Source organism: Phasianus colchicus, chromosome 3, assembly GCF_987193195.1.
Source record: "Phasianus colchicus chromosome 3, bPhaCol1.hap1.1, whole genome shotgun sequence".
NCBI classification, from domain to species: domain Eukaryota; kingdom Metazoa; phylum Chordata; class Aves; order Galliformes; family Phasianidae; genus Phasianus; species Phasianus colchicus.
The window spans coordinates 68,681,082-68,696,920 of NC_143438.1; the positions used below are offsets into that span (position 1 = coordinate 68,681,082).

Sequence of the window (15,839 nt, forward strand, 5' to 3'; positions counted from 1 at the left end):
TGTAAGTAAATCATATGTGGAACTTTTATCTTCTAGATGTTTGTGGGATGCAAAATATGATCAAGTTAACCTTCTGCTCTGTAAATTTTACCTTCTCAAGCTTCTCCCTGTACTCCATCAATACAAGCAGTTTTCAACTTGTGCAGTCTCTAAGGTGCAGTTTTAAGTTCAATCTACTTTCCAGTACTGATGGGCACACAATCAACCTCACTGCAATTATTGCTGGGAATCTCCATGGTTTGCAAGACCTCTTGGCAGACCCTCAAACATTTAGCTTGAGGGATGCAGTTTGAGGTAGCATTTAGCTTGAGATAGATAATGATTGCAATAGTGATAACATGGACTGCCAAAATGAGAGATTGTAGAGAAGGTAGCATTTGAAAGAAAAGCTTTGACCATTCAACAGAAGTGCAGGAAGAAAGCCAACTATCACCACTGTGATCATGAACTCTTCATCATTTGGAAAACAGCTGTTAACCAATGTTTTCCTAACCAAAATACCAATTGCTAAGTTGCTTGACATGACCAATGCTTTCATGTAGAGGCTGAAATATCCGGCTGTGGCTGTTTCCTCCCAACACCTGGCCATGATCTACAATAGATTCAGACTGAGTTTCCGCAGTTCGGCCTCAACCACGCTCCTTATTGCTAGATGTTAGCAGATGATAGAGTTGCAGGGAATGGAGGATCCACGTTCTGGGCTGCAGCCTTTGGCAGAATGCAGGATGAACGGCCAGCAAGTGTGTGTGGTTTTGCACTCATCCAATGCAAAGCTCCTTCTGAACATGAGAAGCACATGGAAAAAAGCAAATTGGGATTTGACCAAACAGGAAGGAATGGACTTATTTTGTAGGCAACAGGGGCTGACTTTGCATAGCAAGGTGATTTTGCATTCCAAGATATCCTCTCAGACAGCTACAGCGTCTTTTGTAGTCGTTGACAGAGGAGTATTTGCAACAAGCACTTGAGACAGAACTCTGAAGTATGCCCATTCTGGGAGCTTGCCCAGCCGCATCCACGTGCATTTCCAAACAGTGGCGCTGCCCTCAAACAGGGGAAAATATTCCGCGGGGCAGGGCACGCTGTGAGGGAGAGGGACAAAAGGCCGCGTTCCACATCCATCTCTCTGTCCGGAGCTGCGAGAGGAAGGGAACGACCCCGGGACGGCCGAGTCGCCCCTGCCAACCTCCAGCCCTGCCCTCCTCGCAGCCTCCCGTCGCCCCAGCCCACCTCTCAGGGCGGGACGTGGGGCGGCGGCGGCTATAAAAGGCTTCTGGGGAGAAAGAGGCGGGAGCGCAGTGTGGCTGGAACCGCGGGGGCTGAGGGGTGGGACGGACAGCGGCAGCATGGCTCAGTCCGTGTGGGGCTACGACAGCGAGAACGGTGAGAGGGAGCGCGGGGCGGCGCGGCCCGGGCTGGCTTTGCGGTGGGCAGGGCTCGGGGTCTGCTGTCCTCCTTCAGAACGAAATGCCCGGGTGAAATGGGGAGCCCTTGGGGGCTGGGGATCTCAGCCTGGCCGGAGGTGTTGGTGAACATCTCTTGCGTTTCCACCAGGACCTGAGCACTGGCATGAGAACTACCCCATGGCCAAAGGAGACAAGCAGTCGCCCATCGAGATCAACAGCAAAGATGTGCGGCACGACTCTTCTCTTGCTTCTTGGTATGCCAGTTACGATCCCGGGGCGGCTAAAACCATCCTGAACAACGGGCGGACCTGCAGGGTTGTCTTTGATGACAGTTTTGATAGATCAGGTCAGCTTCTGTTTTGCCTTTGGGGGGTAATTAGGAATAAAGGCTCACAAAGCGCTTGGAATCAAAGCATCCCACAGCAGCTAGCCCACACAAATGAAGACTTTTGTGTAGGCAAGGGAGGTGGTCCCAGCACTTATTTTGGTGTGTCCTGCCATTTTTATGTTGTGCAGACAGGTTGGGCAGGGGGCTGTAGCTGCACAGACGGCTCTTAGCAGATCTAGTGGGGTGGGCTCTTAGCAGCAGCCAGCGTTATTGCTAGCTCTTCCCTACGTAACATTCAGCATGGACAGCAAGTCCCCAGATGTTGTGTAAGGTGAGAGGATTTCATCCAGAAGTATTTCATGCACTGGCTTAGACCCTTCATAAACAAAAAGCTCATACATTGCCATAAACTTTGACCTTGATTTCTTCTGTTTGGTTCAAACCCCCACAGTCAGGTTGATGATTGCTCTGTTCAGCCATGTAGTTATTTCAGATTCTGAGATTTTCACCATCCTAGTGTATTTGAGCACTTGGACACTGTGTTTATTCTTTTCCAGGAAGATACCCCATCTATGTTCATGTTCTTCTACATGCTTGACATTACCTTGAGTTTCCTCTGGCTATTTTTTCTAGTTCTGAAAGTATCTCTACTGTTTTACCACTAAGTCACAAAAGTCAGCCTTTAATCTGGAACTTCTTTTGGCAAAAGTCACCTATAACGTTTTGGTCTGACCAGCTATCCAAAACTGTTTTTTTACTGACTGTTCCAGATAGGAGAAACGGATGTGGTTAAATCACAAATGCAGTTACCATTATGTATAAGAATCTGCAAAGAGGCATTTGCTTGAATGCAAAAGGAAGCAACCAACTTCTTATAGCATTCCTTGCTGTTCATGGCCTTTTCTTGTTATTCTCTTTCTGTCACTGATTGTCATTGCACAATGTGTGCAGACACTTCTGTCCCCATCTCATGCATGCATCCAGGCTGGATGTAGCCCTGGGCAGCCTGGTCTAGTGGTTGGTCGATCCTGCCTGTGGCAAGGGGTTGAATCTAGATGACCTTTCTGGCCCTTTTCAACCCAGGCCATTCTATGATTCTGTGCTGCTTCTTCCTGCATCATAAGTCCTGAATCCGGAGTTCAGACTTCTCAAGATAGGAAGTTCTTTTAAACCCTTATCTTCAAATTCAGCCTTTTCGGTCTGTAAAACTCCACTGCAAATGTTTTGATTCTAATGCAGCAACAGCTTAACATCAGGGGAGGCTTAATATTGCGTATTTTTATATAATATATAGAATGGTGTTTTTGTAATATATGTAAACTACATGAATGAGAAGAATATAATCTGAAATCAGGTATAACAGAGTTATTTTTCATAAAATAAAGCAGATGAACAGAGCTCAAAGCCTGCAGTGCCTGTTTAAGCAAAATGCCATAGGTGTCTGTAGACTTTTTAACAGTGTGAACTGCAGGACCACATGTGTGTGTTCAGAAGGAAGCAACTGAATGCAGTTAAATGAAATTAGAGTTGTCATCAGACTTCAGTCACCAACAAAGTGCTATGAAAGCATTACTTCTACTTCAAGTTTGCTGCATGCAAACTATATACCTTTATGAGCACAATCATCTACCCTGAGCGGCAGCTCCAAAACTTTAACAAGTTGTGGAAGTGCTCAGATTCTTTTAACTCAGACTTTGATTTGATTCTTTTCCCTGTACTTTGCAGAAGTCTGAAGAGCTATGAAGTGGCATTGTTACTTGATTGAGAGATCAGCCTTGCATCTCTGAAGTTAGATTGTTCAAAACTAGATTCCAGAGCTGTATCAGTACATAGTTCTGAATACAAAACAGACAGCAACTGTCAAAGTGAAATATGAATTCACAGTGCCATATAATTTGAAGACATCTGAAGAGAATGCAATATTGATCAGGCAAGAAGAAAAACAATCATACTTATGGAAAACAGAGTTACTTTCCATTGTATTTTTTCTGTATCAGCTTTGATGGCATTTGTATTGGAAACCTGTTGTTAGTAAGCTATATAATTAATGAAATACATCTGCGGTATTTTGAAAGGTTACAATCACTTGTTGTTTATTCTGATGAGCTCATTGTTTCCTGGACTCCTCTGTTTACCATTACAGCTACCTGCTATTGTTCCACATTTCATGGATAGTATCCAAACTATTTAGGACACAAACCATCTTTTTGTCATGTATTTTTGCAGTGCTTTAATATCCACTACTGATGTTTCTATACAGAGGCTTCAGGTAAATAATAAAGTACACTTTTGTTATAAAATAGAATACTTTTTCACAATGATTGTATAAAATCAATACCACGGCTCAAAGCCTGTGATAAAGTAAACTGATTATGAACCTTTTCAGATGATTCTGCTCTGTCTTTGCAGATTTCTAAAAGCTGAAATGTTTAGGAGGCTGTTCCAGGAAGTGTCTGCCCAGGGAACTGTTCTGGAGAAAGTCCCTGATTTGGTCAAGAAGGGCATAGCCCTTGGTGTAGTCCTTCCTGCCCATCCTGTAAATTGTCTTCCCTCCATTCCCTTCCTTCCCCATTCTCCCTGTTCTTTTGAATGCCCAGTTCACACATTCACTCCGTGCTTCTGTTACTAACTTTCTGCAGGCTGCTGCAGAAAGTCCTTTCCTGGAGGTTTATCTACTTGGAATCAAATATAGTGTTCGATAGCTCTGAAGAACCACAGGAAAAGTGATTTCAAAAAGACGTATTACCTTCTTTTGTTGACTTCCATGATGGCAACAGCTGAGCTCAGTATGCACAAATCTATTTTTGTCTTATCTAATGGGAAAATCTTGCATGTTGAAAAGATTTATGTCAGAGAGATCTGCAGACCATTATGAAGTGCCGTTTCCATGTGCTGCACAGTATCTGAGCTCTGGGATGGACCATTTGTAAGAAGCCACTGCTAACTGAGTTTCTAACTCTGGTATTTATTTAGCCTGTAAATGTAGGTTGAACACCAGAATTCAGTTCTTGAAAGAAAATTCCTGCCTTGCATTGATTACAGTATGAAATGGCAAGCAAATACTTTTAAGAATTTGAGCCATGGAATTTAAGCTTTGTTTTTCCTATGTTCAAAAGCGAAGCAAGAAGAATATCTTGTGATATATTACATCTTTCACTGAAGGTTCTCTACAATAATTAGTAAGTTACATAATTTATGTATTAACAAACTCAAAATTTAAGAGGAGCGTGTGCCTGAAGCTCGAAGCAGTGCTTTGTTTCTGCCCTCCATAGTCTGTCATTGGCTGTGACACATGCCAACTAAAAAGAGAAACTGCAAAGTTAAACCTTTTGCTCCGTGCTTAGCACATCTGTAGGTATTCCAACACATATGATATCAAAAATAAATTTGACACCATTGGATACAAGAGATTTTAAATATGTTAACTTTGAACTTCGAAGCTATTGTTAGAAGTCCAAACTTGAATGCAATTTAAGCAAGGTCTTCTGGCACTGCTGGTGTGAGCAGCATTATCAGCTTTCTGTGTAAGGAAACATGTTACATTCCGGTCTTAGGTAATGAAGGAAAAATACATTTGAGAGCTTATCCTATAAGCAGTCCTTACTCAAAGAAATCCCCAAGCTGAAAGAGCAGATGTGTTTAGAAAGTCAGAGTTTATGTCAGCTGCTAATATGTGGCAAGCATTATTTGCCTAAGAACATCAGAAAAGGTAGTTTCTTAATTTATTTCTTTGGTGGTTATGTCAAATGCAGACCAAAGGTTTTGCTTGCTCAAGAATACTTTTCTAATTCATGTAAGCTCAACTTTCTTCTCATCCTTCACTTAAAAAAAATGGATTATTTTCCTGGAAGCATCCAAATATGCTGTAAACATAGTTTGGAATGACTGAATTTTAATAAGTATGAGGGTCTTACACTGTAGGTATGTTTCACAGCACTTTTGGATTCAATTCAAAGTTCTATCTGAACATTTCACATTTTCTTGCAAAGAGAAAGCTGTAAAAGAATACCACCCTTCTCCCTTTACAGCAGGAACTGTAAGATGCCTGCTTGCAAGAGGAAAGGGGGTTGTTGGGCAGCTGAGTTTTGATTCTGTGCTTGTTGAATGTCAGCTTGTACAGTTCTCAATTCAAATGGTACTCAAGAACTCAGCCCACTCTTACACAGTGGTGAGTATTGTGGCTTCTGCTGCTACCAGCTGGATTTACAAGAGGTGCTTCAAACCTGTAAGGTACAGGTCCCCATTTGGTAAATGTGTGCGTCCCCATGTTGTAGGCTAGCTCTGATGCAGGTTATCATTTGCAGTGCTGAGAGGTGGGCCGCTCACAGGAGCCTACAGGCTGCGACAGCTGCACTTGCACTGGGGTTCTACTGATGACCATGGCTCTGAGCATGTTATAGATGGGGTGAAATATGCAGCAGAGGTAGGAGTTACTTTCGATAGTAGTGTTCAGCACTAACTGGAATTTGATTGTGCATCTGAGTGGATTAACAGATTAACCATTCTCCCTTACATGACTATCCTTCTATTTTTTTCTCTAAAATCTGCTTTATTTATAATTTGTCCATGAAACTTATGAATATTCATCGTTGTGCAGTGGGATATGTTGTATCTGACAATGAACATATCTTTGCAAATACATACTAACATGACATTTGATTCATTGAGAAAGAGGTTTTTTTCTAATTATTTTGTAGAATTTTTGTAGAATGTTTTAAAAATATTTGAGGCAAGGTGATACATTATTTCCAAATAAAAAGCTCTGTTTTCTGCTGATGTTTTTTTGTCTGTTAGTAATTTCTAGCATAATTCAAACTACTAAGTTAGGAAACATTACTAAAAACTGGCTAAAAGTGCATTTGATAAGCTGATGTTTAAAATCGGATCTACTTTTAAAGCTGATCTGGACTGGTAGAGTACCTTCCATTTGATGAAGACTCTTTAAAAATGCTGTCTATTTTCAGGAACTGAAAAGAACTTGGGTTATTTTATTTAATATATAAACTACCTTGCCATTACTGTCCAAAGTTGCTAAAATTAATGATTGTTTTAGGTCCTGAAGACTTCTTCAGTTAATAAATATGAATGAATTCACTAGTGGTGCTAGTGAATTACCAGCAAGTAATACCTCCTTTGTCCATCTCATCTGTGAATAGGCTAACAATATGTTCACAAGAAAAGACTGCAGTAATGATTTCCTACCATAAATAACTCATCCTTTAGATGCAGAGCTTTCAGGGGCTCTGCATGCCAATTGTAGGAGAAGGTTCTGGCAGATATTTTACAGGATCAGTGTGTATATATGTTGCTGAGATGACTGTCAGTGATGTTTTTTGGTGTTTTCTTTTTTCTTTTATTCCTCAGCCACAGTCAGATTGCATTAGTATTCAACTAAATGTGGCTGACTAAACAAGTTCTACTTCCTCAAAATGAGACAAGAGAAGGATGCCTGGAAAGTATGAAAATATTGCCAGAATGTGGCCAAAGATGTATGGCTACTCTACCTTTATCCTTAGCAATTATATCTTTGTTCTCAAGAGAAAAGAAAATACTGTGCTTAAAGAAAACTGCTAAAATTTGGGTTCAGAATATGCACTGGGTTGTATGGTATTAAGTTCCAGACACTGCTTATTTTGTGATTCCTGAAGCACCAGAGATTTTTCTGGAAGGAGATATAGAACTTGACATGTATGATGAAGGTAGAAATGAGAAAGAAATACCAAGTTAAAATCTCAATTGCTCTCCATTATGGTATACAGAGAATAGTAAGAGATGCAAAGCAATATCAAATGTACTGGATAAAACCCAGTGTAAATCCTTGAGGTGATGTCTGCATAACCTGAAGGTCTAAAAATCTGCCTGTGTGAAGTGCATGTCAGTAGATATTCTATATACTGCATGTGTGTATGTCACATGCTTGGGTTGAACTGTTTGTAGTTGGATTGTCCAATGAATTTTTAAAAGGTATTTCCTTTTCTTTATGTTTCAGTTAAATGCAAAGTGATGTTTATAGCAAGTGTGAGCACATGGAAACATAGGAAGATACATTTTCATGTCTCTTCCTTCACTTATCATGTATTGGAAACTTCTTTTAATATAATGTAAGGTTAGCTCTATTGGCAATTTTTTGCATTTACAATTGAAGTGTTATTGATTTTTAGTTACATCTGGTACACTGGAATCCAAAACATGGTAATTTTGCTGGCGCTTTGAAACAACCTGATGGTGTGGCTGTTGTGGGCGTTTTTCTGAAAGTAAGTGACAAATATTCAGTTTTTGTATATTTTCTGTATTTTCCATCTTTTACTATTATTTTTCCCTCAACTATATTATTTTACAGGAAAACATTGTAAGTGATACACAGGCTGAAGTCACGTATGTCCTTGGGCACTTCAGATTCCATGCCCCCTTACATTCAGAGCAAACATCAAATGCCATTCATGACACCAGTGGCACATATCACAGTAGTACTGAATGAGGTAGACACAACTTCTTAGGGCAGTTGCTGACTTTGTCCCTGAGAGCTGCTCAGCTCTGTGCTCTGATTTGTACTGAGTGAGGAGCACCTGTCAGCAAGATTATGTTGACTGATTCACTTCCTTGGTCTCCTGCTGGTCCTTACATGAGTTGGGAGTGCTCCAAAAGACCAGGTAATTGAAAGAATTGATGGTAAAAGGAGTTCATTCAATATTTTAACCTTGAAATACAGCAGGTTAATAGGACTGATACAATACAGATGTTTTATAATTGATTTTGTGTATAAACTTGGAAGGAAGAAGAAGGAAGGAAGAGGAAGAAAGTAATTATCTCCTGAATAACCAAATTTTATCTGTTTTTGGAAAAAGATGTGGCAATAAAATCATGTCTTTTGCATACTATCTTCATTCTTCTCAGATGCAGAGCTGCATCACTACTTTTGGAGGTGTGGAGTGTTGTGAGCATAAGCAATAGAGTGACCCAGAATAGGTCTTACATCAAGTCTGATGTGACTGCAGAAGTGCTGTGGAATAATCTGTGTCAGCAGAAAAAATACAGTACTTCTGCTTTGCATTACAGGTTGGAAAAACTCCCAAACCGGAAATGAAGAGAATTCTTGAAGAAATTGACAAGATAAAGACCAAGGTATCAAAACAATATGTTGTATCATAATGCAATTGGAAAGCAGCAGAAGCAGAAATTAGAAATTGAGATTCACTCTTTTCTGTGTTGTTCTGTTCCTAACATTAGCACTAGAGGTGATAGATTGGACTGGAAAGTAGGATGCTTTCCTTTACTTCAGTAATCATGTAATTCTTCACTTCTATTATTATTTCTGTTCTTGTAGAGGATGTTTTTCAATCCTTGCAGGTGCTGTTGATCCAGCATAAATAGATGCTTACCTAAGGACAGAAGTATTTACATATGTAAAACTGCAGAAGAGTTCTTTGCAGAGAAAGATCATTACTATTTCTATTGTTACTTAACATGATTATATGCTATAAACCTAACTCCTAGGTACACAGCATTGTCCTTCATGATAAGCATCATGATTCCAATGATGCTAAAAATGAAACTCTTATTTTATCTGATTTTGACTACAACACCAGATCACTAGGACTCAATTTTACAAAGTTTGTGCACGTTTTCTTCCAAATGTGGAAGAATTTTTTGCATTTACTTTAAGCATATACATAGTGCCATTGACATGAGGACCCAAGTCTGAAATCTGTTATCTATCAACTCAGTCTTATTAGTTTTAATTTTTCAATCTTTTCTTAGTCTTCATACAAAATTCATTTCTTTCTCCTGGAGAATAGAAGGTCATTTTTTTTTGCCCTACCCTTTGCTCCTCCTTTGTCTACAAGATCTGTCTTAATATGGTTTCATCTTTCTCATACAGTCCCTATGTCATTTTTTGGCCATTTACATGCAGAAGATTTACATGCTACAGGTGATAAGAAGTTCATAAGTTACCCCTTGAAGCCCTGTATCATATAGCGATAACAAGGTGGTAGTGATAAGTACTTCCTTACAAGACTGCCTATCTGGCAGAATTTATGACTTCTAACAGAAAAAAACAGATACCCTACAGATATTGTATGTTTTAGTTCTGGAAAAAGCAACACTCCAAGAAAAGCAGAGAAAAATACATCTACAATCACCCGCATCTTGCATTTTTATTTCTTAAAGTTTTTTTTCCCTCTTATAAGATATATTTTACCAAGACTGTTATTTTTCAGGACAGATTAGTAGATGGTATCATCAGTGTATTTATCTTGCATGCAGTCTCAATTGCTGCAGTACATTACAGGCAGAGGAGTTTCTTGAACACTGCTATATTTACTGAAAAGCACTTTTTTTTTTTTTTTTTTTTTTTTGAATTTATTTGCAAACTCATATTGAATTTGTCAGGAAGACACATTTGGAGTCTTGATGTTATTCCTACTGCCAGTATTTTGTGCAAGGATGTGTGGAAAAGATTTTAGGTCTTCTATTTTGTATAATTCATCATATCTATCTACAAAAGATTGTCCATCAGAGAAACAGGAAGAATTGGTTTTGCTTTCCAGAATTTACTTCCTAAACATCAGCAGAAAACCAAATTTTCTTATTTAGTTTTGTTCCCCTGCAGGGGAGACAAGAAAATCTGATTATGCTACTGTGGAGATATTCTCCTGAGTATCTGCTTTGGTAGGAAAGAAAAACTTGTTTGAGAAATGTTGTCTGGAATCATTCTGGTGATATCGACCTGTAGTGATAAGGAACTCAGAGTCCTGTACCTCTCCAGGGAATATTTCAGTTTTTTTACTTGAAGTGTAACAGTGCCAACAAAAAAATTGAGAGTGTTGCCACAACAGTGGCATTAGAGCATAATTTGGAAAGGGGTAAGATGCAGATTTGAATTCCTTGAGGTAAGGAAGAATGAATGTTGGGTAAATGCTCAGCCACTGTTCTTTTGGATAAAAATGCTAATAGTGTCTGCAGTGCCCCAGTGCTAAACTTTTATAATGTTTATAGAATCATAGAATTGCTCAGGTTGGAAAAGACCCTGAAGATCATCGAGTCCAACCACAACCTAACCGTAGTACCCTAACTCTAACACCCTTCCACTAAATCATGTCCCTGAACACCACATCCAAATGGTTTTTAAACACATTCAGGGACGGTGACTCAACCACCTCCCTAAGGAGCCCATTTCAGTGCATTATAATCCCAAATGAATTTTTTGAAGGTGTAGGTAATAGGAAAATACAATAATTGGATATATTTTGGTCTTGCACAATTCAGATTGTAATTTCTCTTAATTTATTTATGAAGTTAAAAAAACAGTTGTTAATAATTTCAGGACAGATACTTGACAAGAAGATAAGGAGGTTGGTGTCTGTCATTTATATTTAATTACTTCCTATGTAACATCATTGCTGGTGTTTTCTTAATAAGTATATCCCTAGAGTTACTGCAGAGATTTGTTTTTCCTTTCTGTAAGGGGAAAGAGGCTCCTTTTCAGCACTTTGATCCGTCAATTCTTTTCCCTAAATCTCGGGATTACTGGACGTACCATGGTTCATTTACAACACCCCCCTGTGAGGAGTGCATCACCTGGATTCTCTTGAGGGAGCCCATTGAAGTCAGCCCAGACCAGGTAAATTCCGACTATTTCTGCTAACCTCCTTACCAGTTCTCAATAGTCTCAAACCATGTCAGTGCGATAGTTTGCAAGCCTTATGTTACCTTAGAGTTTTTGACAAGGAAAGCTGTAGCTGAAGGCTGTGAGAAATTGTCTGCTAAAAGAATTGAGCTGAATCAAACTGTGAAACTGACCTTGAGAATCAGAAGACAGAGAATGCTAAAGAAAAAAAATAAACATTTAAAATAAGATTACTCTTTTGTCCTTTAATTTGAGGCTATTCAGATTTACAGGCTAGATTATTTGTTTGTATTTTGTAAAGGTGGAATAATGAAAAGGTAGCTCTTATACTGATCCGACGGATGTATTCAGTCTAGCTGATTTTTTTATTCAACAGGTGTGTGAATTGATGATGTTTCTAAGATGGTTTGTAATTCAAGAATCCGCTATCAGGATTCTAGATTGGCCTTAGGAGTTGGTGTGACTATTCTGGTAGTAAGACTGAAGTTCTACTAGATGCTACTGTGAGAGAGTTTGTGTGCTGAAAATACAGATAACAAAATATTTAAAGCATTCTTATGCAACATGCATAAGATGCAACATGTTTTTACTCTCTTATTTTCTGAATAAAATATGTAGTAAGCCTGAAATTTCAGATTAATAATCCATTTGGCAGACATTTCTCTGCCCTTCCCCCCAAAAACAATTTTTGCAGACCAGCTATTGCATCCTCCTTCATCCTGTGCATCCTCCACAAGTGATCTAACTGAAGTTGAACTCCAGTAGAGTCACAAAAGCCCCTACTCTTGTTTCACATTGTGAGTGTGGCTCAGGGCAAAATCCGATGATCTGTTGTTCTTCAGATGTGTGGATGAAGACTGTAAAGATCCACAGAAACCATGCTAGCTGTTATGCTGCAGAGATCTCTACCAGTGATCTTTACCAGTAATTTTAGTGACTGTATAAAAAAATTCCTCTTCTCCTTCAGTTTGTTCTAGGCACCAAGGTGCAGTTTCCAGATGAATTCACATGGATGCTTTACCTTTTCTTCCTTGCAGATGGCGAGGCTCCGTAGCCTTTCCAAGAATGGTGAGAACGAGCCCATGTGCCCACTGGTTGATAACTGGCGCCCACTTCAGCCTGTGAAGGGCAGGATAGTGAGAGCCTCATTCAAATAAAGCTCTGTGGAACCTGAGTGAGAAAATCCCTGCATCTTAAAGCATAGTTAGTTTTTGTCCTCTGCTGGATAAAGATCTGTGTTTCTCAGCTTAAAATTCTGAGTGGTAAAACTGAACCTGTCTCTTAAATCAGAAAAAATACTCAATGCAAATGCAATTACTAACCTTGTGGAGGAAATGTGAGATACACGTATTCCTTGACCACAAGTGATTTAGCATTTGTGATAGTGTCACTTCTCTGCCATGTGATCTTGGAAAAAATGGGCTCAGTATCAATATTTAAAATGGATTTCAGAGGGAATGTCATGGAGGCAGAAAAACGAACCAGTACTTCAGGAAAGCAGAAGTAGCAGCTGGATCAAACAGTACATGAACAGGTTTTAAAATGCACACTCCCTAAAATATCCTTGTAGCGATCTTCCTCTATAGATCTCTGTAAGATATCCCATCTCCAGTGTGAACATTCAAAGAATAAATTCCTCTTTAATATACCACATTTTTTCCTTCCCTCTCTTGTTCACAGTTTGTTATCCAGGATTAGTATTTTCGGAATGCAAATAGGCATATTCAGCTTTTGCATATGAAGAAGAAAAAAGATATCTTGCTGTCATTATAGTATTTGCTGTCTTCGCCATGTCCTGCTGCTGCCCATTGATCTTTCCTTGTTTTACCACTACTTTTAATTCACCCATTCAACCACAGCACTGCTGTTGTCATGCTGCTAGGATAGCAACTTTAGGTTTGCTGAGAGAGAAGAGCCTTACTGCTGTTGTTCTGCTAGTACATGCCCAGACAATGCATTTTTACCTTTGATGCTCTGCCTGTTTTTTTGGTTTTTTTTGGCATCTTAGTTTACATATTAATAGTTTCGCCTTTTAGGGGCTTTATTGCAAATAGAGAGAGTCTTTGCTGATGACTCGTGTCATTTGTCTTCCCTACTACTGACAAATCACTTAAGTGTTTGTTTACTGTACCTTTGCATGGTTGGAGATGATGTGGAATCTGTTTAGATTTCTCACTTTCTAGGGAGACAGTTCAGACGGCACGTATGAAGCATCTGGATTCTCTGTCTTCCTCTAACTCATCAACAGGCAGCAGAGAGAGTTCTTCTGGAGATACTGCAACAAACATGTTCACAGCAATTTCAATAAGTGATTTGTCTATGTTTAAAATAAAGCAGGGATACAATTGCTAAAATGAGAATTTCCCAGTTATCCTTCACTATTTCACTTTTCACCTTTGCTAGAAAAAAAAAGGTTCTCCAATAGCGAAGCAACAAGTAGGCAACATTGGCCAAATTCAGTTATTACCAGCACAATTCAATGAGAATTCAGGAATGAAACTGAATGTGGAGTTTGATCCTTTGTATTTAGAAATTTTCAAGGAATTGCTGAATTTCCATTGAGAATTAATATTTCCATTTATTAGAATCTTATTTGCTTAGTATAAAAACCAAGCTAGCAGAACTAACATATTGATTGAATCCTGTTTACAAATGTTCTGGCATTTGTCAGGTCAGTTTTTGATTTTAGGTGTGCAACACTTGGAACAGCATTAATTTTAAGAAACTCTTAGGTCTTTGAACTGTACATCTCAACGCAGAAATGTTTCTACAGAAAGCTTATAAGCAACTTTTTGTTTTCTACTGCAGTATGTCTTACATGTAAAATTTTTTTCACATATTCATATGCAGTTGATCTTAGTGTTCAGAAAATTTCTACACAAATAACTGAGACAAGAATTTGAGCCTTTCTACCTTAAAACCTGTTGACTGTGATGTTTTGATTTCTTGTTATTGGAGCAATAAAGCAGGATTAGTTGTCCACACTCCAAATAACAGCTTTTGTGTCTTCAGAGAACCAATAAATTGACTTACGTAAGACATTGATTTTTTCTTTTTGTTTTATTTCTAATGATGAATGATGATAGAAAGTAACAAGAACTTACTAGAAAGCCTTGCTACTGTTTTCTTTGATACCTGTGCTGGTACTACAAGGATGGACATTCTAGCAACTTCCTTTTCATCTGTTACACCTAGTTTTAATTTCTCAACATGATTTCTGTAGAACCAATTGATCACATTCTCAAAAACATGAGACATGAAGTAGAACACATTTTACCTCAGAACAAAATCACTTGTTCTATGTTTTCAGGTACAAAAAAGTGTTAGTTTTTTTTTCTTGCCTATACACAAATATTGCCATATCTTCCCTAAGATCATAGACTCATGTATGAATATCGATAACTTGAATCTTAAATGTGCATTCTTGCAAGTATATTGATTAACAAGCTGAATATTTATATCATTTGAAATTTCCTGATTCATTCGTACTTTCTTAAGTACACAAAGTAAAACTTCTAAATGATGTCTTAATTGCCCTGATACTGTGCGGTTGCTACCCACACATTGGATGCCCTTTATTTGCATGTTTCCCCTGCTGCTTTTTGACTGGCAGAATAGATAGAGATGTATCAACTATTGGCAAAGCAACTGTGGTTCAAACAGCAAACATTTTTTGTGTACAGGCACACAGGAAAACCTGTCTGAAATTTAGACTGTCCCTCCTTGCGTCTGCTCTTACTCCATTCTGTCTTGAATCTATTACTACTGAAGATTGTCAACATCATTGCCAATGTGCTTTAGACTTTGTCATGTAAAACATGCATAGTTTTGTTCCATTGCATTTCTTGCTTTGATGGACAGTATTGGTACTGACAGCATCAGTAACAACATAGTAATATGTTTTGTGGACTCTGGTGCCGCTACCTCTCCTATTTTAAACAGAGGAAAAAAGCCTCTGGGCACTGATGAGTTAAATAAATTGTAAAAATGCTCCTAATCAGTGTGGTGCACTAAATCCATCATTACTTTTATGCATATAATGCATATATTAGTTTCAGCAGGGCAGGCAAATGATTTAAATAAATTACCATCTCAGGTTTTGACAGATGAAACCCTTGCAGCTTCTCACACATCACATAAGCAAATACTAGAGAATTAAAAGCTTACTCCTACCATTTCAAAGCTTTTTTTTTTTTTTTATTGACTGAAGTAATTTCTCACCAGCTGTGATCATTTTTTAGTCAGTTGTTCATAAACGAGCTGAAAATTCCTGCTGTGACCCTAAGTATACAAGCAGTTACGATTATGCGTTTCTACTGCAAAATGAAAGAAATACAGATTATTTTTACTGAATCTCAAGGAGAGATTCCCACATATGCTTGCTGCTGTTTATCATCTGAGTAATTAGAGCTTAAAAATGTTAATTTTGTCAGTGAGCCTAGCAAAATAAAATAATCTGTTTCTTCCCAAGGTCTTT

General features: G+C 38.6%; 1 protein-coding gene across 2 annotated transcripts; it reads left to right on the forward strand.

The window, feature by feature from the left end:
* The first annotated feature begins 1,041 nt into the window (after positions 1–1,041).
* Positions 1,042–14,403, forward strand: CA3 (carbonic anhydrase 3). Of its 2 annotated transcripts, none has more exons than XM_031590952.2 (7): positions 1,042–1,383; positions 1,555–1,660; positions 6,039–6,157; positions 7,896–7,988; positions 8,791–8,856; positions 11,201–11,356; positions 12,400–14,403. In XM_031590952.2, the coding sequence occupies exons 2-7, from the start codon at positions 1,570–1,572 to the stop codon at positions 12,517–12,519; spliced, it is 645 nt and encodes a 214-aa protein (XP_031446812.1). In that variant the 5' UTR covers positions 1,042–1,383; positions 1,555–1,569; the 3' UTR covers positions 12,520–14,403. The 2 variants fall into 2 exon arrangements, with proteins under 2 accessions (XP_031446812.1, XP_031446811.1); XM_031590951.2 differs by having other exon boundaries at positions 1,072–1,383; positions 1,555–1,752.
* The last annotated feature ends 1,436 nt before the right edge of the window (positions 14,404–15,839 follow it).

Excerpts from the sequence above, each read along its gene's own strand:
- CA3 (XM_031590951.2), top strand. The coding sequence starts at position 1,347 with ATGGCTCAGTCCGTGTGGGGCTACGACAGCGAGAACG. Across the intron at positions 1,753-6,038 it reads TGACAGTTTTGATAGATCAG|TGCTGAGAGGTGGGCCGCTC; the intron begins GTCAGCTTCTGT and ends TATCATTTGCAG. Across the intron at positions 8,857-11,200 it reads TTGACAAGATAAAGACCAAG|GGGAAAGAGGCTCCTTTTCA; the intron begins GTATCAAAACAA and ends CCTTTCTGTAAG.